At 40.2% G+C, this 26899-nt stretch overlaps 2 protein-coding genes across 3 annotated transcripts in view; both read left to right on the top strand.

Moving 5' to 3' along the window:
• necab2 (N-terminal EF-hand calcium binding protein 2) overlaps positions 1-26899 on the top strand; it is a 521316-nt gene that overhangs the window by 438383 nt on the left and 56034 nt on the right. The gene's annotated exons all lie outside the window — the stretch shown is intronic.
• Positions 1-26899, top strand: part of il34 (interleukin 34) — a 64601-nt gene that overhangs the window by 27686 nt on the left and 10016 nt on the right. For both annotated transcript variants that reach the window (XM_044035780.1, XM_044035779.1), the window contains exons 3-6: positions 20105-20208; positions 22202-22279; positions 22543-22620; positions 26011-26118. In XM_044035780.1, coding sequence (XP_043891715.1) covers positions 20105-20208; positions 22202-22279; positions 22543-22620; positions 26011-26118 — 368 coding nt within the window. The remainder of the gene's footprint in view (positions 1-20104; positions 20209-22201; positions 22280-22542; positions 22621-26010; positions 26119-26899) is intronic.

Genomic DNA, 26899 nt, shown 5'->3' with positions numbered 1-26899 from the left:
GACCCTTCACTTTACAGTCCCACTGTTCTGGTATACTCCTGCCGCAGTCATAATGTCTTCACCGTCCTGCTCCTGAGACGACATGAAGTGGCATTACATTTCTAACTCTTTACTATTCTGTGACACGGTCATTAAGCAAAAAGAATTTCCCTTCTCCAAAGCGTCTTCCAGCGTCTTTCATGTCTCTCGCCACAAAACTCACAACAGATCTTGTGTTTTATTTGTTTTTCTTTGCCCATGTTGGTGCACAAGCCTCCCTGTCTCTCTGTTCTGGAGTGTTTTACCTCGACAGCTCTGTAGCTCTGCGTCTCGGCAGCCATTTGTCAAATGTCTCTGTAAACCTGCCATGTCTCAGAAATGGAAAAAAAACAAAACACTGGCCATCAGTCTCGGGGTTTTGCTTTTTATTTGTTTGTTTTGTTTTTTAACAATTTATTTATCACCGTTCTCGTCGCTGACCCACTGAGCAGGGCCTCTCTGCTGCTTCGTTGTTGTGTCTCTGTCTGACCTGACAACCATCTGTATTTGCTAAGTAGTTTAAGTATACTACATGCAGTGCTTGAAGTGGTCAGGTACTCTCACTTCTTAGTTTGACTAAATTACGTACCAACACTTCTCACCAGATGCTGGTGATCTGTGTAGCTTAATCTGTCCAATTCATTATTATGGCCCAGAATAATAATTTCTCCGGGTGTACCATGTGATGTTCATCGTAGGGCTGAAAGAATTACTCAAATAATCGATTATTAATCCATTACTAAATGAATCGTTTATTTTAATAATTGATTTGAGGGATTTTTTCATTATAAAAAATAAGATTTCTGATTGTTTCAGCTTCTTAAATGTGAACATGTTCTGGTTTCTTAAATTAAATTAAATTAAATTAAATTAAATTAAATGTATTCATGATTTAGTGTTTTAATGATTTTGTAAAACTCAACTCAAGTTAAAAAATAACGAGGTATAAAATAAAGCATCAAACAAAAACATTTTTAAAAAAAACAATACAGAGCTAAAGAAGCAAAACAAACATGTTTTCACAAAACCTGTGTCAAACGGGATGGAGTAATAGTGTGTTTTTAAAATGCTCAACAGCCTCTGACACTGACAGACATACACACGCCTCATATGGATGGCGACAACTTCATGCACAATATTTGTTATCATTAAACAGTTATGTTTTATTAGATGGACAATTAAAAAAAAGAAAATCTGCTAAATCCACATTGGCATCAACATGTCCGTTGGTCTCTGTTCTAAGTAAATACAACAGTGTCAGGGATAGTTTGGGGATTTTTAAAGTGGGTTTGTATGAGATACATATCCAGACTCTGTGTGTGGTTTGTACCGAGAATCAGCTGGGACCGAAGGAAATTCAAACCACGTAAGAAAAAGTCGGTTCAGTTGTGTTATTTCAGTATTTAAATGTCTTCAACTTGGCACCAAACTTTACAACTAAAGGGGAGCAGTAGACTATGTAACTCTAATGTCTCTGAATACTTCAAGCTTTTATCCTGACAAACACGGTGTCGACGCACATTAATCAACCGTCTCCTGACCGTTCAGAGCCAAGTTATAAGTGAAATGAAGCCGTACTCCTGGATTATCTCAAACTGAGCTACTCTAAATTATCATATTCTCTCGGTGAAGGTTCCTAAACCCGTCTCCTCTTTCCAGAGCAGGGTCACCCCATTAAATCATTAAAGCATAATCTACCTGCAGTAACTTATACTTAGTGCTTCATAAAATGAAGATATCAATTTTTTGACGTTTGAAGCCGCATTTTCCTTTGAAAGCTGTTTTCTTAGAAATATTGCAAATTTACCGAACACAAGGTTAGGATCAAAGCATTGCATGTTGACACTGGGGGAGGGAAAAAATGCACGCACATAATTCAGTGTCATCCCGAGTGACTGATTTCAAAGAGTGTATTAACATATTTTCTTTGTGCAGCGAAGTTCCCTAAGCAGACGCATATACACATCCGTCACTGTCATGGAAACAGAGGCGCTCAACACGTCTGAAGGAGAAAAGAGTGGTATAAAACGGGAAAGGGAAACTATAACGTTTGCTTTTTGAAAAGCTTCCACAGAGTACACACAGTAGCAGAAGTCTGATTCTCAGCCCTCTGATTCAGACCGGATGCGGCGTTGCATGTTCGCTGAGTTGTGTCTTGAGTGTTACTTTGAATTTTTGGCAGTTCCCAGCAAAAAAATAAACCTTTTCACTGTAGTTATATTTAATGACTTGGCTGAGAACATGACATTTTTCTGTCAGAGATAATTCAGGAGCTGGAGTCATAAACACGTCGGCGGGACGGCACACGAGCGAGAGGCACGCACACGTCACACAGACCTCCTTGTGTTCCGTCTCAGGTCTTGCCCCGAGGACCTTGAACAAACAGTTGGTCTGCAGATCTGGAGCACGCACGTACAGTAGGGGGTACACTTTACACGTAGAAGTGCTGAGAAGGTCAGTCATGCGAGATGGGAACGACATTTTCTAAACGAGCTGTGAAACATGGGAGGAAATCCACTGGAAAAACCAGGTGTAACATATACGACACTGGACGAGAGAATAAAGTGACCAAGCTGGACCCAAACCTCTTTCCTGACTGTCACCCAGGTGGTTGTTAGCCTTTATTTACGTTTACAGCAAACAACAAAAGTTATTGTTCCATGCAAGAGGAAGCAAGTACCAAACTCATGAACACGTGTCACACACGCCTCATAAGTTATAACCAGCACACATGTGTATAATTCAATTTCATACTCACCATTAATGACCATCAGTTCTCATTTATTAATGCTTGTTGAAGTGTAACCACTGAGAACTTGACATAATCCAACCCTTGTGGGTTTATTTTGAGTTGTTGTCCAGGGAAAAAGGACAAACGTCCATCATGAATGGCTTCAATAGCCCGTGTGTGTTGCTGTTACGCCCCATAACGTAACATAAAAATACTCAACTAACCACAGAACCGCTGAACCACTTATTTACAAGTAATAAAGACGAGGCGCAAGTAGCTTCAGGATGTGCAAAGGCCAAATCTAACTCGAAAATAGACACATTTTAACTGTCAATTCACAAAATCAAAGTACAATGAGCTCCCTGATTAAACATAAACAGAGTGAAAACTGAGTCAAAATAACAGTCCAAAAAGTCCAAAGACTGAACAGAATTTTAGAATAAACTAAACTACAAATTTGCAAATTTTTTCATGTCAGTACGACAAACACGCTCAGACAAGTTCGCTCATTTACGTAGGGTGCAAATCGCCAAATGGATGCCAAAATTAAAAATGGCCGACTTCCTGTTGAGTATAGGACATGGTTACTGAGAGCCCTCGAGTTTTTATACACGTTAACCCCCTCAAAAACGACCGCAAATCCACGGATATAATAATAATCTGAAGGATTGCAATATGCTCCTCGAATGAATTTGTGCCAGGAGCCGTTTCGACCCCTGCCATTCGTGGCTCGGGCCCTAATAGTCAATAAATGTGGCTGGTTGGGTCAAGTGGAAGCCACCAATGTTCTCTTCAGTCTGTAAAATAAGATGTGTGTAGATCAAGACAATAATTCATCGTTAAAATGATATTTTTTGACACATTTTTGCTTTAACAAATATTTAACCGTATTGCGATTTCGATAAAATTGTGATTATTGTTCAGCCCTAAGTCTTAACAGAACAAATATCAGACCCTTGTGTGATAGTTGCTTGGTGATACATTTATATATACATAAAATAAAAACACTTATTATAGCATTTCATGTTTCAGTTTTTATTTTTTTTAAATCCTCAAACAAAAAAACTGGTTGGAAAGCACAATTTTTCAAAAATACTACATCTATTCTTATTATACAAATATTGTTGTATATTGTTGTATGTCTTCTGTTTCACTGATTTTCACTGATGAGTTTGGGAGAATTTCTGTGTGAATAACTGGGCCTGAAATGCGTCGTCTGTTTCATAGAAACTGATTTGTCTTCATCACATGTTTTTACTTGTTATATTTGACGTGGATTTGCCTCTGTTTTATTCTATGTTTCACAGCGACATAACTGGAGCTGAAACTACTCGATTATTTGAATTACAAGAAGATTTCCGGTCGTTTCAATGTGAATATATTCTGCTTGCTTTGCTCCAGATAACAAAAAAAATCATCACATCATCATTTCCTGGTTTGACAAACACTGATCAACATTTTTTCTAACATTTTATTGACCAAACGATTACTCGATAACGAAAATAATCGTTAGTTGCAGCTCTAGACATAACTGAACCTGACCCACGTTCTCTCAGGAACATACACAATGAGAGGAATTTTAGTTTCAAGTATAAAAAAACACATAAATCTAAGTCATGGGAAAGAGAGACCGACCAAGTCTTGACAATTAAAGACTTAATGATACCTGACCTGACATTCCACACATAATCAATTTAATTATGATTAACGAAAACAGTTTGCCCCAGTAATTGTTGAATACTGTATGGATCTGTTTGTCGTCAGTAGACATCAGTGATCTGGGAATCAGGCGGAGGCCGTCGTCATCCTGCAGATAACGAGTCTGCAGAGATCAAACATAAACATAAGCCAGTGGCATGATGGGAAGTAGATTATTTCCAGTCCGTGACAGTCCGTGTGTGTACACTGATCGAATTAGCGAAAATGAACTTGTGTCAGGACTCGAACGGACGGACAGACAGGTCTTCATGATTCAGGCCCACATGTCTTTGAGTGTGTTGGGGTCAGGGTTTAGCCGTGTTACTCAGGAATCCGCTGTTGTTGTATTATTTACCGTCAAAGGATTCAAAAAATGACACGCTCAATCTTTTGTTCCTTTAAGGAAAGAGCAAACTGCCGTGCCACCGCGAGGTGACATGAAGTAGTGGCGACTGGCAGGGACTATTTACTTCAGAGCGCCTTCATTTATTCATTAAAATATCGTTTTTTTTACCCTGACGTACCTGGATTATCGCATTGCACAAGGAAGAACGCCGATGGCCATGTAGAATAATTATTCCTCAATCTAATTGAATTTATTGGAGCACATCCAGAAAATACAGCTTCTACAGATTAAGTTAGAGTTAGGTATTTTGTACGACCTGCACTTACACTTGAACTCTTGACCCCGGAGTGAAACCCAGACTAAAAAATACAGCACTGACTAAGGGTCTCTGGGATTATGAGACTGAGAGCAAACTGTCCATAACTCATATGGCATGTATGCGTATGTCTTTAATAAACCTGGTGTAATTGAAATGAAAGAGTAGGACCATTAGGGGTGAGTGATGGGGTTGCGGTGTTGTTCAAGTGCAAGTCTCGGTCACACTAAAAACCAGAAACTTAAACCCGAGTTTCTGACATTTTAAAACCTAAAAATGTACTTTATATTCTGGACGTGTTCCAGAAAAATAATGAGACTTTATGGTCATCATAGCTTTGCTGCAACAGCAAATCTAATCCATATCACTGTATAATACATTAGCTAAGTGTTCCTCCGACAGTCCAAAGACATGTTAGCCAGGAAACACAAATCTGTCCGTTATGTACACCGAAGTGCCATCGCTGCGATGCTCAGACGCTCTGTTACATATTTCCCTGCCTCGTCCTTCAGGCCGCGCCGGTGAAACCCAGCTGTGCGTCTTCCTGAGGGCGAGTGAATTATGTCTGGAAGTTGACAGATTGATACACTCTGTTGATGTCGGGTGTTGTTAGGATTGATGGGGTCGCTTGCGAACACCTTGTGTCGGCCATAGATCTGGATTCTTTAAAGTCCAAGTCCTTGTGTTCCTAACCAAGTGTTTGCCAGTAGCATGAGGAGACTTGTGGAAGGGTTTTTTTACCCGACACGCAGATTGTTGTTGTTGGTAGACTTGTGTGGAATGTAGAAGAAGAAGTTGAGCTTCATCTCCAACAAGCCTCATTAGTATTGAGACACAGATTAAGAGGTCAACACTACTTTTTGTAAATGTTCCCTGCAGTTCATGCTAAGAGATGAAGACATAATGCAATGTAGAAATGTGTGGAACGGCTTGGTTTGCGTCTCCATTAGGAATAGTACCAAAATAACTGTCCCCAATCGTTAAATCTTTTGGCACCCTTGCTTTGGGGTACCACAGGGAAATGGTACGGTCCAGGTTTTCCACAACAGCCAGCTGATTGGGGCGACAGAAAAGCTTCACTCCCCGTGGCAGCTGTGTAAATATCCCATGGAAGTCTATTCTCATACAAAGCTTGACGTCTTATTGAGACACAAACGGCCACAAACCTTGTCTGTTGTGTTCAATGACGTCACACCAGTACAACATCACACTACGTGTCTCACTGACGCAGCCATTGGGCATCTCGTCTACCCAGTAAAGGGATTGTTCTCAGTTGAAATGGGAGTCTGACACACTGCTTTTACCGCTCCAAACTGAACTTTACTGTACCAAACTGAACGTTACCATGATGGAAACATTAGTCAGATAAAAGGCTGTAGTTGGAAGATCAGAAGCACATGGTTTAAAGCAGGAGTCTTTGAACTCAAATGGCCTGGGGCCACTTGGCAGATATGAGCTTAAAATGATATCACAATATTCCTGGTCATTATATCACATTAACAATGTTGATCATGATTTCACTGAACTTTTAATTGCAACCATAATATGCGTCTCTGCATTTAAGCCATCCTCTACTAGAACCCTTCCTAGAATTAGGAGCAGTGGGCAGCCACTGAGCAGCGCCCCGGGGCGCATTGGGGGATGGGTGCTTTGCTCATGGGTGGGGACCCAACCGGCACCAAGCCAACTTCCCTTTCCACATAGCCTGTATTGAAGGGCACGAGGTTTGTATTTAGTGTCTAAATTATATGTAGACTTAAATAGGCCAGTCAGAATTTTGCTTGTCATTTCCTTTAAAAGCCAATGTTGCCTGTTTTTGGTCCATTCCTATTTTACATTACATGTCATTTAGCAGACGCTTTTATCCAAAGCGACTTACAATGGAATTGAGTACAATCAGCGAGGGGTGCGACCATGATGTTTTTCGCACATAGGGTACCAGTCTTAACCACTGAGCCACCCCATTTAAAAGGCAAACGCAGGAAACTGATGAAGTGAGCAGTTCTCTGCTGAGGGGGTGGATCTGCTCATACATGAGCTTAAGGCCGGTGGACGCTCTGCCTCCGCAGTCTGCTGCTAATCCTCTGTCCTGTCAACAACTACTTTAGGCTGCACAGATAAGGAGTTGAGCCAACATTTAACCTCCACGAGTAAGGGGAAGGGAAGGAGCTTTTGGCTCAGCAACGTATACAACACGACAAGGAAACACTTAGAAAGTCTTAGAAAACCGCACACAGTTAACATAACATAAGATATGGTTATACAAACAAGAGATTGAAATAAGAGACATGAGGAAAAGGAGGGATGAACTATATTTGATGGCTCCTTACTGCAGCTGTGGATTAAAAGCTCAGTGGTCACTTTGTGGAGGTAAGAATACTTATTGTACAAATAAGTTGCTCCATCGACATTAGACCAGGTAATTGTTGCTCAGTAGCGCAGTGGTTTTTCTGATGCCTCAAGATATCAATGTAACTTCATTTTAAGACCAACACACCCACAGGTGTGCTACTTGTTTGGTCCACAGAATGTCAGAAAAGGTTCAAAATAAAGAAAGAAAATATTCACATTTTTAGAAGCTGAACACACAGAGCCTGTTTTGATCACATAAAGAAAACACTTAAAACCCTCAAATCCAATCAATTTAAAAAATAGTTTGAGAGTAATTTAGTTATCGTTTAATAATGCAACTAACAATAAAGACAATAAGCATGGCTGTTGTTAACTTGACGATTACCTGAGATGAGGGTAGAAAGCGAGACGTCTCACTCCGTGTCTCACAAAAAGGTTGTGCGATTATGTAACCAACAACTTTATCCTCGATTTTGGTCGACAGTGACGACCAATAGCCCTGTTGGGAAACTCTTCACTACGTCATGTCTCCTTATGGCGGCGCTGCTCAAATAACTGATGGGAAACTTGGGTGGAAGTGACCTGGCTGAAGAAGATTGAGAGAGTTTATGGCGGAGAAAGCTACGTTAAGAGGTGCTCCGTCCACTTTCTGTGTACTTTGTTCTCTATGACAGGGTTTCCCAACCCTGGTCCTCAGGGAACACTGAGATGTTGCCCTGCTCCAACACTCCTGATTCTGATGAACAACTCGTTACCAGGCTTCAGCAGAGCTTGTTGACGAGCTGACCATCTGAATCAGGAGTGTTGGTGCAGGGCAACATCTAAAACATGCAGGGCAGTCTTCCCTGAGGACCAGGGATGGGAAACAGTGCTCTATGATACACTTTTAACTTTTCACGTTAACATTTTGTTTTCTTCCGTTATATGATTGTCTTGCAATGTATTGATGAGCACAGAATCGTGTTGTTATTGGTATCGTGGACCATGTATCGTATCGTGAGGCAGCCTAAAATCTACTGGTACATTAGCTTAGGTCTATATAGTTTGGGTGGATTAAGATCCTCAGATCCTTAATAGCACTACCACCCCATTACTAACATACACAAGTGATAATATCAGTTAAATTGTTGGCCTCTGAATGGGGAGCTCTTTCCCACCAACTGTGGCCCCAGTCATCCATTCTTCAAATTCAGCCTCAGGCATAGGTGAGTCCCAATTGCCAATGGAATGTTCTCATTATGGCACTGACAGAGACTAAAACCCCTGAAAGGTCAAAAAAAGCTTTTTACTGACACTAACCTTTGCAAACCAAGTGCACTGGAGTTTGTAGTAGTTTCCCTGTGCATGACAAGAAAATAAGATCAACAATCAATCAAATCAATCAATCAAACCATGGCCGCTCACTTTCTTGATCTGTATTATGACCTAAAACCTAATCATTTTGTCCCTTGCGCCAGAAAACCTGCTTTCCCAGTACATAATATCAAGAATTTTTTAAGCTATGCTGCTCACAGACAGAAAGACTGACAGATGAACGGACGGACTCATGCTGCTAAAGGCAAGAACCTCTTTGGCAGAGGTAATAATTTATTAAGTTTCAATTGATTAATACTTCCTAAATTCAACACACTGGAGCTTTTAATGTCGTACATATGACGGTAACCACAAGCTTCCACTTAGTGTGGTTTAAAATGACCCATGCAGCCTCTTTGCGTGTCTCACACACACAGATGCAGACACGAACATGCGCTGACATGCAGGTTCAGATCTAGAAACACATTTTTATGAGCCATTTACACTCTCTCTGAACCCGTCACCTGCACAGTGACGAGCAACAAGCTCCATCTGTCTGTCGAACCTCAGTGTTAGTTCTCTAACGCTTATAATACAGGAGTATCATAATTCATTTCAATTCAATTTTATTTGTATAGCGCCAAATCATAACATACATTATCTCAAGGCACTGTACGTAGACAGCATCAAGGAGAGCAGAGACACCCAACAGTTCACACAATGAGCAAACACTAGGCATCAGTGGAGAGAAAAAAACAACTGTATTTTAACAGGAATAATCTGACCAGACTCAGAGATGTGCAGCCATCTGCCTCGACCGGTTGTGGTGAAAGGAAAAATGGGGGACAGAGGAGAGGTGGGGGACAGAAAGGACGAGAATGAGATGAGGTAGAGACAGAAGAGAGAGACCAGGAGCAGATACAACTGTATCAAGTTACAAGTTTATGCAGGACAGTTCTGAGTCAGTGATAACATGTTTATTGAACTACAATGTAATTTATATAGACTATTAAAAATTCTACTGATATCGACTTTTAATTATAGCATAATAATAATGGAGGTGATATGTATGATAGTAATAGCCTTGGAAGCTGGATCTGGATCCTGCAACCTGCAAGATGCGGACACAGAGAGAGAGAGAGAGTGACAGAGGAAGGAAAGACACAAAGAGTGGAAGACACTCACAGTGGAACTGGAAGCCACGGTGATGTCATCTAAAGTGACAATGTGATCAGAAAGTTTTTCTCTGAGGTGTTTAGGGCCGAGAATAATGACCTCAGTTTTTTCTGAGTTTAAAAGTAGAAAGTTACAGGTCACCCAGGACTTAATGTCTCTGAGACATTCCTGGAGTTTTGTCATTACCATGATCACATTGGAATCTATCAGATAAGTATTATTTAAACCAGCAGAGGGCAGCACCCAAGTCTGCAGTAGAATATTATGATCAATGGTGTTAAATGCAGCACTAACAGGACAAGTAAAGAGACTAGACCATTATTTGAGGCCAAGAGAATGTCGTTACTAACTTTAACTTGTGCTGTTTCTGTATTATGATGTAATCTAAAATCTGACTGAAAATCTTCAAACAGGCCATTAATGCGCAAATATTCACATAATTGATTAGCAACTGCCCTTTCGTTTGGGGCACATATCCCATTAATAAGTATAGATTCATTTGAGTTATTAATATGAGTAATAACGTTATCTTTACCATTAATAACTACCTGCTTGGCGAAAAACCTTGTGATATCATTATTAAGTGCTGAGAAGAAGCAGCAGCTAACTCAAAGTTATAAAAAAACTGCTGAACTTAACATATTTAGCTTTTATGTGTTGATGTGACGTGTCGTTTCCTTTCCTCTTCACATGGACAGACTTCCAGATGTTGCAATAGCTTTTACCCCGTCCGTCTCTCCCTGTAGGTGTTTGCCAACTCGGCTCGCAGGAGTAAAAAAAAAGGGAAGCAACGTGAAATCCAGATGTAAATCGGTTGAGAAATTGCAGAATTAAGTTTTAAGAAAGCCATAATGCAACTACACTCGCTGAAATAACTCGGCCTCCCATCATTTTTTGAGTAACAAAATACGTCAGTATTTGTTTTGACGTCAAGTGGTTGTGCATGTAAGAGTGTGAAATGGGTTGTAGGTGTGAACGTTTGAGTGAATGACGTGTGTGTAATCGCCTCGCTGGATCCTGGGAGAGCTGGTTCTTGTACAGAGACCTGATCATTCCATCCAGACTCAAAGCCAGACTGTTTTTAATAAACCTTTAAAGTGTTTTTTTGTGTGTGTTGCTGGTGGTTTCTTGGGAGTTGGGAAGAGGGAGTCTCCACATTCTTGTTGCGATCAGGTTTTCTCCCAATAGGCCTGGTCGTAACGACAGCTACGGGAGTTTTAGCCTGAGCTTAACGCAAAGATTAGTGTGATTAATGGGCACTCAAGTTGTCATCGGGAAGTCTGAAATTCAGATTCAAACTGGATTCCCAACTCGGAAAGTTGGAGCAGCCTCACAAACCCTGTACATAGCCATCCAAGATGGCGGGTTATTATAGTTAAGGAGAACTAACAAAATAACGAGAACTGAATGAAATTAAATGTTTTTTCTTTAACTGAAATAAAAATAAAAACTAGAGTTTAAAAAGAAACGACAACTAACTGAAAATGAATTGTAAAACTAACAAAAATTGTAGCAAAAATGTGCTTAGCTTTCGTCTTAATTAATTCCATACATAAATAATCCGTTCATATCAAGTGCATTTATTTTTTTTCTCTGCCGGCAAATTTGAAATGTTGTATTTGAGACACAAGACTTATTAGCAGCTTTCTGAATCTTGCACCTGGCAAATACTCCGGGCACAGGCCAGCGGCCAGAACATGTGTTGATCTGATGCACATAAATCCAATCCCACTTTAACACATGGAATTGAGACATAGTGGTTGTTTTCATTGAACTTGGAGCCGCAGACAGGTTTCTGCACAGTTCACACCTCATTCAAACAGTGAAGGAGATGAATGGCCTCCACCTTGGAGGTTATGTTTTAGTTTCTGTCTACCAGCGACAGGCATGACTCAAAATGAAGACTGATTTTGATTGACTGTAAGTTATGGCCCAAGAAAGAAATGATTCAACTTGCTCGGAGATGAACCAAATGCATGGAGTGGCTGTAAAACTGTATACACTTAGTTTGGTGCATTTGACTGAGGTTGACTTTTACTTTCAGGAGTACTGTCTGTTGTCCAAAACACTGGCCAGTGTTGGTTGCCAGAGAGTTTTTCTGAAACAAGGAGCTGCACATGTTCACATACATAACGGTCCGTTTCGTTTTTATGAACAGGCAGAGACTGAGAATCAGCGTGTGCATTGATCCAAGCAGCAGCAGCAGTCAAATTGCAATTGTAATTTACTAGAGCGGTGCCATTGCCGTCCTCCTTTACCTCTGTTTATCTCTCATGTTCATCCTTCTCTTCCTCCTCTGATTCTTCTCATTCACGCAAAAAGCCTCTGTTGGCCTCTGTTGGTCATATTGGCAAGTGCAAGTGCGGAAACACAAACAGACAGAGAGACACACAGAGCCACTAAAAACAATACTTTGTGGGGTGAAGTGATTAGACCGACGCAGTTGTGATACAGTCGTCACATCGAGACAAGAAACCTTCACTTGGATACTTGGAGCGGTGAAGTTTCTTCTGTTTGTGTGTGTTTTTCTCTCCATGCACGTATCGAACAGCAAAGCCTCTGTGAGGACATTGTCTCTGGTTGACAGTAGTTAGACAGCGATAGAGCGAGAGAGTCGTCTTTCAACTTGAAGGTTGTGGGTTTGATTCCCGGCTCCACTGTGCCAGCAGCGTGTGAATGGATATGAAAGATGAGTGATAGGCTGAAGGTAGATGCACTGTATTAAAGTGTGAGTGAATGGGTGTGAATGGCAAAACTATATAAACATATAAATTTAGACTGTTTACCCTGTTTATCTCAGTTTAGTGCTTCAATTAATTCAATGAAACTGCAGGAACTTCAACCATCTCAGTAGCTCCTCGGTGAAAAACACATTAACACTTGTTAATGTTAAAGTTAAACTTTTATGGCTTCTCTTAAACTCCCTCTCAGGTGTAATTCACGGCTGAACGATTTCATATAAATATCTAATTGTGATGATTTTGACCGAAAATGCTAATTACAGTTAGTTACATCATTATCCTCATTTTCATTTGAAGAAGATTTTAAAACTGTGTGCTGTGTGGTAGTTGTGCAGATCTATGAGAAACTGAAATGCTTTCTTCAGTCTGTAAAATTTGATGTGTGTCGGTCAGGAAAATAGTTAATCTAAAATTGTAATTTCATACAGTTTGGTTTTAAGAAATATTGCGCCTGATTCTAATCCTGATTCTAATTGTTCAGCCCTAGCGTAAGTCTATCTCATGCAATCAAGAAGCATACATTTGTCTTTACTTCCATGTGCATGAAAAGTTGGCAGGGTCATGTCTTATCTTGTGAGAACTACAGCATATGTAAAATAAGTTTCCTCTCATTGTAGCTGCTATTCTCCAAACCTCAGATGCTCGGGTTGCAATAACGTTTGTGTGATGTCAGTCTGGGGTTGGGACTTTAAAGGAATTCTGCATGACAGGAAAAGAGCCAAAGTCTCTGACAAAATTCCAGGTGTCTATTTACTGTACACAGAATGACACTGATTGGAAGACGAGCTCAACCCCCAACATCTGTTTTCAAGATACATACATTCATCTTGGTAAAGAAATCCTCTTCTCAGTGACTCAGTTTCTCATATACAGCAAGTCAAACATGGAACACAAGTCCTAACTCTCGTGTATCTTTAAATATTAGTCATGGACTCGCACAAGGACCTGACAGGCTCTTGGCTGCACTCAGAAGCACTTTCTCTCGCAGTTAACCTTATCCCATATGCTCTTTAACCCTCTCTATATGTGGCTGCAATCTGTCCAAAAAAAGAATATATAATGCCACGAAAATGATGACCACTCCAGTAAATCAGAAAAATAAAAGTCAAAATAATAACAGTCTAATAAATCTATCACATAACCATGTCCAGGGGAATTAGTCATTCTTTCGGAATGTTATTAAATGTGACTGTCAAATTTGACTGATTTACTATATGATATACTATACCCACATCTGTGACTACATCCATTTGTATAAACGCAGTACTGTGCAGACGCCTAAAGGCACCACCAGCTGTATTGTTTTGATCTCTGTGATCACTGGCAACAAGTGAACGTAATGATCAAGCATATGGAGGACCAAAAGGGACAAAATTCAATAAATAAATACACCATTCAATCATTCATTAAATGTGTCATTAAATAATGAATTGGGTCATTAAATACATTTAATTAATTAAGCTGATCACCTCCGATACTGTCGCTGCCAAACTATATACAATACATCATATCTTAATACACAAACCACATTTTGGAATTCTAAATGACTAATTTCTCGCCTCAAATGATCTTAAAACTGCGCTCGGGGACTCAGAAAAATATTTATTTCAGGTTTACATTTCTTTTCCCTGCTGCTATGCTGTGATACATGGCAGCCATGCCATTTCAGACCAAAGCAATGAATCCGACTCGGCAGACTCAGCGTTAGCCCCGCCCTCTGAATTTGATGGGCGAGTTTGACAGATAAAATAAATGAATGATCCACTGCAACACGGACCATGAAATAATGAAATGTGTTATTTAATGACACATTTCATTATTTAATGACACATTTAATGAATGATTTAATGGTGTATTTATTTATTGGATTTTGTCCCATTTGGTCCTCCATACAAGCATGTCTGGAATAAGCATTAATTAGGGTTCTACTCCGGGTTTGAGAGAGCCAAGATCGTGCTATGGTTCAAGTGTAGGTCACAATTATGCCGCTTTTCTACTCTACAGTATTAGCACAGCTCGGCACGGTACAGCTCGACTCTAAGCTCGTTTTTTTTTTCACTTTTCCTTTCAGATTAGTACCTGGTACGTGGCTCTGTTGAGGTTCCAAGCAAGCTGAGCCGTCAGCAGACTGCCGGCCACTGATTTTTTTCAGAGAGTGTTTTCACTGGATGAGTCATGAGTGCGACGTCCGACACAGCAAACCAAGCTGTAGATGTTAAAAGGCGTAAAATCCCTTAAATGTGTGTTAATCTCCATTTAGCAAAGGAAATGTGTAAAATTTCAGTATGTAATGGAGGAGTCTGCTGTATTTAGTGACAACGCTGCTGACTGTGAGCCGAATCACAACCTGTGTTTTAATTCAGTGAGCGTGTCAGAGTCTGTGCCGAGCCATGCTAAAACTGTGTGGTGGAAAAGCACCAGAAATACTTGACACTCGAGCCTGTAGAAGCTTTTCTTTTTGGGAACCACTTTATTGTTGACTGTTTTTCACTTTAATTAGATGTTACTGACATCAAGTGTAGATATTCCTACCAGTAGTCTGACAACTTTCAAGTGACCAACTAATCAGAAGTGGATAGTCAACTAATAAGTTGCTGAAATAATCTGCAAAAATAGTATTTATAGTCAACAGGCACTTTTATATAGGGTTAGGTTTTAGAATCTGTATAGTTACTACTACTTACTAAACTGTAGTAAGTAGTTGAATAACAAGAAGGTTAGTTGAAGAGTTTGAAAAGTAAATGTAGATGATTGTTGCCATTTCTTTGCAAAGGCAAGACGCATTGTGAGCTAATATTAAAACCTGAACCCCGACAATAAACCTTCTAACAACAAGCATGTTAACACATTACCTCAGTCACACTGTCTTAAATCCAAATGCATTAAGGCCTGTACATATGCAGGACTTCAAGCTGGAGTGGTGGCCCGTAAACCTCCATGGTTAACTTGTCAGAACCTACATTTATTAGCCATTGTGCTGAGTATGTTCGCTGCTGTCCATACTATTGTAGGAATGTTACATTTTGTTGGGAAAAGCCAATACTTGAACTTCAAGCTACTTAGGTTAACTGCTAGCACTTAACCGTAAGACAAGAGGCCACAAAACCAACCCCAAATGTTTGGTTTGCTTGGCACTTAGCATTTTGTAGGTTCCATGTCAGCCATTCTCGCGACTACCCTGATTTTCCCGTCCACTCACTGCTTTTTGGCTGGAGGACATTGTGGAAGACAGGTGTATCCGGAGTAGAATTGATGAGAGTTTAAGTGAAAACGGGTTGGATTGAGAGTGTATTTCATGTCAACACTGTCCCGGAGTGTGTACATGAAGTGTGTGACTTTGAGTGAAAGGCCTTGACCCAATAGCTGGTGGAGATTGACACAAAGATTAGTATTTAAAATAAACATCTGGATACCATCTGGTCTTGATTCGGTTTTTGTATCCAAATTGATGAGTATACATTTCAGCGGGTCATTTGCACATGTAAGGTTGAACAACCAACCACTGAATCTACTAAATCAACTTCATTTTATTTCCTCTCAGTCTTTAACTGACTTGACCTGACCAGAAACTCAATAGTGTGATAACTGGGGAAAAGTCTCCATATGAAAGTCCTACTGATAACTTGATGTATGCAAAGTACCATTGCATACATCATTCTTCATTCAGTTGAATGAAAGGAACAGATGACAAAGTTTTATCATCAGATACCTTGGTTTAGTTTTTTAATGGACATTTTCAGAGATGAATCTGATGGGAAAAGGAGAATATAGAGGAAAGAGGTGAAACAAGGTGCGATGGAAAACACAATTTTAACAATTTAAACGCTCTGCAAACTCTTGCTTGAGTTTTGAGTTTGTTTTTTAGTCTTTTGTGTCACACACCCGACCAGGCCGCTCTTCTTCTATCATATATCTGTTCCCCGTGTTAGAGCAGAAATGGAACTCTCTCCAGACTGATCAGAAAACGTCTGACCAGATTTCACTTGGAGCCGAGACGGACGACAAGAAACCATTAAACAGTGTTTGTGTTTTTAAATCATCACTGTGACCTCAACATCTGCACTTTAAATGTCAAACTAAACCGTTAAACTAGTGTTTTGTCTAAAATTATTGTTTGTATCATGTCTCCTAAATCTGTACTACTAACCATGACGTGTGCAACTGACCTCTTGGCCAGGTCACTCTTGAAAAAGAGATTTCGATCTCGATGGATTTTTAATGGTGTGTGCGTCACCGCTGCCCCCCCATCACCAATATGTTTAGGACTTAGTTCCCAATTGGGTTAGGGTCAGGGGTGAAGAGTTCCAACTAAGACGTCACATTTTTGTTTCCTTAAACGGACAAAGAGTTTCCTGTGGTTGTAGTGTCAACGTTCTCCACATTCAGCTGCTGAAATTGTTTTAAAAAATATAATGTTTTAGTTTTCCATGTCATCAGATTCAGTCTAGACTCTTTCTTTCCTCTTGGCCATGGGCTGGCCTACTGTGAGAGGTGTCAGTTTTATATAATATTGCTGCTAGAATGTGATTATCATCATCAACAGGAACCACACATTTCATATGTGAAAAATCAGCAAGAAACCAACACTCAAAAATAACTGAAAAAAACTTGCTCATATGAGTTTAAAGAGACTTAATATCAACAATTTTCTTTCCTCAGTGTGTTTTCTGTTTGAATATTCTGAATGAATGAATGAATGAATACCTGTGTGGTTGCAATTTGCCATGCAATATTTTACAGATAGCCCCTTTCAAAATTGTAATGCGGTTCATAAATTCTGTTGGCTTAATACAGTATGTGTTACAGAGCACTGAAGACCATGTTTACACTGTCGGGGTTCTCCACTTTTAGCAGTGGTCAATAGTGTATTGTATTTTAGGACTTGCAGATGTTTTTTCTTGTTCCAGTTCAACATGCAGAATTTCAGAAGAACGGTGTATTGCTGCCAAAGGGGAAATAGATGCGTGGTGGGTGAAAACGAGTTATTAGCATCTCTCACGCACCATGGGGGTACAGAGACTGACATGGTCCATACATGTGTCATGGATACTTTTTTTCCGGGTCCTCTGGCCAGTGCTGTGAAGGTCCTGATGGTTGCTCTGATGTGAAGCAGGGAGAACATCTTACTTAAGAGTTGCATAAGTCACATGTGCTCAAAATAGACCAAAGTGCAAACATTTCAGCTGTTAAAATAATTATGAATGAGAACTCGCTATGGTCAGCTGACTGTCGGCCACGGGGAGAGCAAGTAGACTGCAGACGCAAAGATAAAAGATCGGTCTTTTTGTCTCAGTTGGGGGGAGGGGAGTGGTTTGGGTTCCCCCTGTGGCTCCCATAAGTGGACTTTGATCTGGATTTCAGGTCGAGGTGCAGCAGCAGGAATGGGGGATCTCCTATGACCCTCTGAAGTGATAGTGAAGTGAAGTAACCTGAGACTAGAGGCGTGTAAATATTGGCGACAGCAGCGAGATGACTGATTAAGAGTGGGTCAGGGAGAAAATCAGATAAAGCTCCAAACGGAAACACCCAAAGACACCAGCGACAACAGACAACGCAGTATCCGCACAAATAAGCTCAAGGCTTGTGGAAGAAGTGTGCCTGAATGACACACTGAAACAAAACTGTCAAAAAATTGTCTTGCTTGACTGATTTGCTGAACACTTATTGGTCATCTGAAACCTGTGTGTGTGTGTGTGTTTGTGTGTGTGTTCTTACAGACACTTAAGTCTGTGAAACTGAGACACACAACCCTAGACACACAAGTGCACTGGTCATTTGTTCAGATGTGTAAAACGATCTGTTTACTTTTGAGGCTCTCACAAGAGGTATCTTGTTAGTGATCTCCTGACAGTAGTGATAGCCTCAGCAGGAGGCTCAGCGTTACAGTTTAAATGAGTTACAGAAGTTGACCAGATGCAGTGTTTTTTTCGTCAGGCCTGGTAGTTACTCATCTACAATAGCAGAAAGCAGGAGAAATGTCAGCTGCTCAGAAATGCAAATTTAATTTAATTCTCATTGAAAATACCTTTTCAGATGGATGGTGAGATGGTGGTTCTGTATATTTTGTAGTCCAAAAGCGGGTAGCTGTTGCTCTAGCCGACGTCACTACAGCAGTTTATATGTTGGCTCTTTCTATCTTCAGGTGAAAGACCGGGGAGGAAATTTTGGGGCATGCACAAAACACTGAGTCCAACTCCAGTCCGACTATGAGTATACATGCAGGAGTAATTGGACTATGAATCGTAACATCCACGTATGTTAGTCCAACTAAGACTAGCTCGATTCTAGTCAGACATATGTGTTCACATGACATTTAGAAAACAGAATTATTGTCTTAGTCTGACTGAAATCAAACTTTTATCATTCATGTAACTCACTCCATAGCATTTAGAAAAGTTAACCACATTTTATCTGAAAACAGAACTGAAATATTCTGAAAACACTAAAAAGCATAAATCTTACGAATAGTATATAACAGTGACTGTTGCAAGTGCTGTGTACTTAACTGACAGAATGCATGTATAGAAATAACAAGTGTATCATGTGAAATCTTTACAGTGGTCAACGCTGTCACCATTGCATCAAATTTTAGTTTTGCCAAGTTTGGATGTTCTCCCTGGTTTCTCCTTGTTCTCCAGCTTCCTCCCACAATTCAAAGATATCTCGTTTAGATTAGGTTCATTGTTCCAACTCTAAATTGCCTGTAGGTGTGAATGTGAATGGTTGCTTGTCTCTGTATGTTTGTTCTTCCACTACTGTAGCAATTTCAGCTCGGATTAGCTCCATCCTTCTGTTGACCCTCACAGGATAAAGTAGATAATGGTTGATTGGAGTGTGAGCTTATTCTTTTATGGTAATTAGCAGCTTGTCGCGGTTGGTGCTGGAGGCGGCTATCGGACGTTAGCAGAGCAGTGTCTGTCATGGACAACTTTGTAGACAATTCAGTCAGTCAGTCATCATCTACCGCTTTATCCTCCACCAGGGGTGCTGTGCCAATCTCAGCTACATCAGGCGATAGGCGGGGTACACCCTGGACAGTTTGCCAGTCCATCGCAGGGCCACACACAGCTAGAGACAAACAACCATTCACTCTCACACTCACTCCTATGGTCAATTTAGAGTGTCCAATTCACCTAATCCCCACATTGCATGTTTTTGGACTGTTGGAGGAAGCCGGAGAACCCGGAGAGAACCCACGCACGCACGGGGAGAACATGCAAACTCCATGCAGAAAGGCCCTTGTTCCAACCGGGGCTCGAACCCGGGTCTTCTCGCTGCAAGGCGAGAGTGCTAACCACTAAACCACTGTGTAGCTACGTTTAGGCTGTGTTGTATTTGAGCTAAACACATAAATGTCAGTTCACAACTATCAACTCTAAAACGACAGTTTCAGCTAATGTCATGCTCTGTTGCTCTTTTTCTTCCCTCTTCAGGCCTCTGTCTGATTGAACCTATCCTGACGAGCCTGACGCCGTCCAGCATGTGCACACCCTTGAGGACCCTCAACGACAGTCTCAGCCACAGGCGACGGTACATGGTGAGTGAATCCTGGCCTCTTCAAAGTCTTCAGTAGTTAGCCGTAGGCAACTGGGCTCGCATGAGCTGAGGTTTGAAGACGTTTCACCTGTTATCCAAGACGCTTGTGACTTACAGGTGGAAATTTTGAGAGCAGAAGTATTTATAAGGTGTCAGTCTCAGGTTTTGTTCTCCTGACATATGCCACTCACCCTCCAGATATCATTTACCTGGGACGCATTCAGCCCGGGCAGCATTTTGAAAAGATTAGCATAACATTAATTTACTAACAAACTAACTTACTAATTACTAACTAAAACAGCTGTGCATTTAACAACTTGTACGTTTTTTTTTGCATCTGCAGTCTTCTTTAACACTAAGGTAAATAAACATACAGGAGACCGATATAAAAGTTTGCAGAGAATACTAAACAGTTAAAGATCTGTCCCGAATCCAAACAAATCTGAGAGAGCCATACATGCAAAAGAAAGCAAAGACAACCTGGTGGGAACATGTGGTGAATGTTTGGGTATAGGTTGAAAACCAACAGGAAGTGGGGGCGCGGTCAGTTAAATGGAGCGAAAAATTACCAAAAACCAGGAACAGGAAGCGGGGAACAGGTGAGTAACCAAAATAAAGCAGGAACTGCAGAGAACCACACTTGGCCTTTCTCTCCTCCAAACACACCTGCTTTTCATTGCCCCCATGTGAGGCCGCAGGATTTATGCCAAATCTCTTTCTCCAAGTCACTCGTCAGATTATTTCCGTTTGTGCTGCTCATGCTGTGGAACCCCGCTCGAGCTACATGTACGCAGTTAAATGCTGTCAGTACCTGCCTGCCCCTTCACCTGATTTTTATTATTATTATTACTTTCCTTTATTTAATCAGGTAAAAAAAACTCATTGAGATTTAAAACCTTTTTTTTCAAGAGTGACCAGGCCAAGACGGCAGCACAAACACAGAATGTTACTCCAAACACACAAGACACAAGGAAAATACGATCACACACTGCAGGATGATGATTACACAGTGCAATCACAAGAACCTATTGAGCTTATTTCTCTATCTTTTATAATTGTCTTGAATTCCCCCAGAGCTACAAGATGTGTCAATTTCAAGTCCTTCTGAACAACAGTGGTCTTAATATGGAACCTTGAGGCAGTGTGCTGTTTACGCAAACCTGATTGATATTGTGAGAGAAGACAATGAGCATCTAAAAAGCATTTAAGTTGTTCACTGACCAACTTTTCGAGAGAACACACAATTTAGAGATCGACCTATAGTTGTTAACTACAGAGGGATCACCACCTTTCAGCAAGGGAAGTACATAAGCAGATTTCCATTTTCAGAAAGAGTTAAATTAAAAATATGACACAGAGGTTCTGCTGTACAGTCTGCAGCTGACCTCAAAAAGAAAGGCTTGAGATTATCAGGTCCGGCTGATTTACTTAGCTCCAATTGCTGTAGAGTCCTATGGACCTCAGCTACATTAAAAGGAGTCAGATCAAATCCAGGAGTCATAGCATTAGTAGGTGGTGATTGAAGGCAAGCCCCTTGCACATTAGATTGATGTGGATGCGAGGACTCAAATAGAGATCCTGAAGAAACAAAGTGCTCATTAAAATAATTAAGAATGGCTGGTTTTTGTAGAACATGGAGGATAAGAATAAATAAATAATACAACAAAGTGAGGCAAAATGGCATCATCAGTGCAATACATTGTCTTGGTGAGACATGACTTGAAAAAGATGGTGCTTTTTCTGGTAAACAAGTAATGATTAAAACAGTGCAATCCCCGTGTTCGCAGATATTAGACAGAAAGAAAAGAGCCAGAAGAGTGGGCACCACATTTGCCATGATGAAAAAACAATAGCCGAGGCGAGCGAGCTTCAGGGCAGCCAGTGGATACCATCACTGTAACACTTCATGGGGGGATTTCCTCGGACTAACACGCTTTAAGCAAAGATAATAGAACGTTACTGCATTACAATTTGTCTTCTGCTTTGTTTTACAGAAGCACTACTTCCCCGTTAACTACACCATCAGGGTTCATCAGAGGGAAGTCTTCAGACTGTCAAACATCAGCAGAATGGTAAACACCGTGATACTGTCTTTGCTGTCTTCAAATAAAGCTTAATTTATTGGCTCTCGTCCATTCCCTGCAGAAGTACATGGTGGAGAAAATACCTTGGGTGGTATTTTTCATCAGCACTCAAAAGTGTCCTTTGCAGACACTTGACAGCAACTGCACATAAATCATCAAAATGCCCCTCAGTGCTAAGTGGTGGGTGTTCTGATGATACGCTGAAATACTGATGTGAAGTCTTCGTTCTCTGCTTCGCTCTTCTCTCTCAGAGGTCAAAGGTGAAAGGTGTGGAAGATCTGCTTCTCCAGAGGCTGTGGTTCCAGGTCAATCAGGGTGTGTTAAAAAAGGTATGAAAAAGATTTTAAATCTTTACAGTTAAGTTAAGTACGGGTGTTCAGAGAGGTGTAGATGCATCTCCAGTGATTGAGATTCGATCTGTGTATGTAGATTCTCCTTCATCCAGGTCATAGTTTTCCAAAAGTCATTGAATCTTGGACTTTTCTTGAAGACTTTTTCACCTCTCATTTAAGAGACCTTGTCAGTTCTAACATAAAATGCTAACAGCTAAAGGATGTGCTTTGTATTGTCATATTTCATTCTTTTTTCAGCCAGGAAGTTTCCCATTGAGAAACAAGATCTTTTTTTTCCCAGGGAGTCCTGGTCGAGATCAAGAGACAAGAACATTTCACATGTAAAGCTAACAACAGAATTTTAAAGCTAAAATGAGAGATCTCATAAAAAAGAGAGATGTTCAGAAGCCTCCAGGCCATACTGGCCCCTTTATATTTCCAGCAGCAAAGTATGGCCTCACGTTCTGTGCGCTGCCATATCATCAACAACAACAGTGTTAGCCGCATGTGAAGTTAGCGCTATTTCTTGGGTTCCTCTTTTCTTTTTGAATGAGGGGAAGAAGTGTGCAAAACTGACAAAAAGCAGAGGAGACGCTTTTATGTCAGCTGTGCTCGGAGTCATGTGTTGTGGGTTTTCTGTGGTTACTCAAGCTTAAGTGGAGGCTCTAAATTAACCATAGGTGTAAATAGATGTTTGGCTCCCTCTCTCCCAATTGTGAGCTGGGTTTAGTGGGGCTTTCCGGTTGTAGCCAGAAGTCAGAATATCCGAGTTTTCTGACTGAAACGCCTTAAGTCACATCTACAATTCTGAAAGTTGGAGCAACACAGGATTCCAGGATTCCCAGTCCATAGTTTTTGAATTGCCTAGACTACCGGCCAAGGAGTTATGGTAATGTATGGTAAATGTAGAAGCACCCTCTTCTTTTGCCTTCAGGTAAAAATGAATCTAAGCTGCTGACAAAGCCAGGGAGGAGTAAAACCTCAGGGCCTGGGCCCCAGTAATCCCATGCATTAAGTAGGAACTGTCTCCAAATCACCAAATCATCAAAGATAGCAATTCCCTTAAATCAAAGTTCACGCTCACTTGACATAAACACTGACTGTTGTTCAGGGCTCCGTGAGCGTCGTGGCTCCTTTCCTCCACCAGTTCATGTGTTGGCACTAACTCTCTGACCACCAACTTAGTTCCATCGATAAATAAAGAGAAAATGAATTCATCAGTTTTATGATTTGCAGGAACCACTATTAGATTTATTAATCTATTGTTTGGAGTCAGTTTAATGGATCTGACTGTAATAAAAAACACATTTATTGCTTGTTGGTTTTCCAGTGTCTGCGTGCATTCGACGACAAAACCAACACAGCAATAAAATAATGATCTGTATTTTTTCATCAGTTTTCAAATGTATTAAATAAGCACTGTAATAAAAAACAAAGTGGTCTTTGCTTATGTCAAGTCAAAAATGAAAAAAAAAAGGCATTTCATTTGCACCTAAACCTGGTTTTAAAAAGGTTTATGACCAATGAGAATGTTTCTAATTAGCATTCACTACTGGGTTAAATGACTTTACAATGCACTCAAGTAGGGCTGCAATGATTAATGGTTTATTAATTAAAACAAGCCTTGTGAATATGTTCTGGTTTCTTTGCTTCATATAAGAAAGAAGTCATTAAAACTGAATTAACAAACAAAACAAAACAAGACATTTGAGAACCTCGTTTCCAGGTTTCGTAAACAATGATCACAATTTTCTGACATTTTACAGACCAAACTCGACAGATGAAAACAATTGTTAGTTGCAGCTCTACTCTTTATCCTCTCATCATCCTCCTCTTCACACACTGGTAATGTTTAATTAGATTAAGATGGAGTGAGAGATAAGGTGACTGTAATTATTATTATTTTATTTGATTAAAAATGAATTTGTTTCACTTTCTACGCACCTATGTACCACCAGAGGAAGCTCATTGAGAATCGCTAACGGAGAGGATTCCTAGTAGAGCGGTCGAGGTCTCAAACATGCGGTCATAAATGTGTATGTGAATAGTACTTAATAGTACAAAAAGTTTCATAATTGATCCAGCAGATCGCCTCGGCCTGCAGTCATGACAGGCAGCAATGGCTGCAATGTAATCTTACGGGCAACAGCGCTACTCTGAGTTATCTTCATAAAAAGTGCCAATAAATGGTTCGGATTGTGTTTGTAAGGAAGGGCGTAGGTTTGGTTACAAGACTGATGGTGTGGACACTGCACCGCTGTGTTGTCAGAACAGCACATCTCTATCATCTCCTCTGTGACTCGCACCTATGCTTCTGCTCCGCTGTGATGCATTCATCGATGCTTGTAAGAAAATCGCATTTCACTCTCGCTCTCCTCTCACTGCATTTGTGCAGTGTACGAACGGGTCCACCAATATTTGGAGAAAGCCAGATTGTCCCTTCTTAATGGTGTAATTAACAAAGCAACACAGGGAAGAAGTTACGTGAAGCAAACACTCAAATATTAAGATTAAGTTATTCACTCTTTTTATTCTAATGTTACCACAATATGCAGATGATATTTTGTCTATCCAGATGATGCCCAAACATGCGCGGACCATAAATAGGTGCTCGCAGGGTGTCCTGTGGTCTGCGTAAACATAAATAAGGCTCCAACTCACCGTTTCTGTGACTGACGTTCATCTACTGGACGTAATTATGTTAGCCTGAAAATGAGGCCCAGATTTTACCTCCACAATCTCTCAGTATGAGAGTGAGGCCCTGCATGCTGCTGTTGGGAGCTGGCTTCTCTCCCTGCCATGGAACAGCTGACTTGCAGCTGGTGGGAGTGGTCAGTAGCTGTAGGCCATGTAGTTAGGTACATATTTTAAGTTGATTTTGTTTGACCCTTAAAGCTGCAGTGTTTAACTTTGGGGGGATTAACAATGTTCATCTGTCATCAGTCTTTCACTCTGTGACGGCTCTCACGTTTGGTCGCCTCCTTTTGGCAGATTTATTTCCATAAATATTAAATAACACAAACTTTAAAGTTAAGTTAAAGTTACAGATACTCCACCGTGTTCCATGTTTGTTTGAGGTACACAAATCGCACTTTTATCTCTCATGATTTTAATGACTGTTTTAATTTTAATGTTGATTGTAATGCAATTTCAGTGTCTAGCTTTTATTTTTATATTGATTAATGTTATTTTTTCTTATTGTATTTCAAGGCCCTGTGTATGAATAGTGCTATACAAATAAACTAGCATTGTCATCACAAAAAGGTTGTAATCTAATATAAATGTTTTTTTGCATTTAATTCGCAGTGACTTCTTTTGTGAAAACAAGTATGAATGTAACAAACGTTTGTTTTTGTCGTAGTGTAACCTAAAGACTTGCCGTTTCAGATCATCCGGGTTATGCCAGAGAGACACCCTTCGCGTCCGTACACAGCTGAGCTGGAGCAACGCTTCAGGGACGCAGAGGGAGTCTTTGTGCAGTCGCATCCAGCTGAGGTAAAACAGGGGTCACGCTTCAGACATTGATTCTGTTATTCGGTATAGGAAATGAATGCTCCTAACTTTAGGAGACTTATTCTATTAATTATCCATTTATAAGAGAGTGAAAAAAATCAGGGATCATTCATCGTTCTGTGACCTGTGGTATTGGCAGTAATAAGCTACTTATTATCCATTACTCCTCAAATGTAGCAATGATCAACTTATTACTTGGTATCAAAAGTAATAAATTACATTACTTGTTATTTTGCAATCAAAAAGTGGCGCATTACAAGTTTCATTTGGAGCTAAATCCAATTAGGGTTGCAACTATTTTGATTTTGATTTCTGGAAATTTCAGGTCACCATTTTTCAACATTTCTGAGCCTTATTTATAGATTATGAAAGTAATTGTTTGTTGCAGCGCTGAAATCTATTTTATGGAAGCAAAAAATGTTTGTCACATTCCAAAACTGCAAACATGGCAACCATATTTGTGTCTTATCAAGTTGTTTTTATATATATGTATACATATATATATACATATATATATATGTATATATATATATATGTATATATATATGTATATATATATGTATATATATATATATATATATATACATATATATATAAACACCTTGAAGACAAGTTTATAGATGCCAGACATCATGCAGAGGATTAGATATTCTACAGGGATTAAAATAAACATGTCAGTCATCATCAGTTATTATCCCTCAGGGATTGTGGTTACAGAAGACAGAGGATTTAATGTCAACACTGACAGTCCGATCAGAGGACT

The sequence above is a fragment of the Solea senegalensis genome, linkage group LG10 (genome assembly GCF_019176455.1).
Source record: "Solea senegalensis isolate Sse05_10M linkage group LG10, IFAPA_SoseM_1, whole genome shotgun sequence".
In the NCBI taxonomy this organism is placed as follows: Eukaryota; Metazoa; Chordata; class Actinopteri; order Pleuronectiformes; family Soleidae; genus Solea; species Solea senegalensis.
This window is presented reverse-complemented; position numbering and strand designations above follow the sequence as displayed.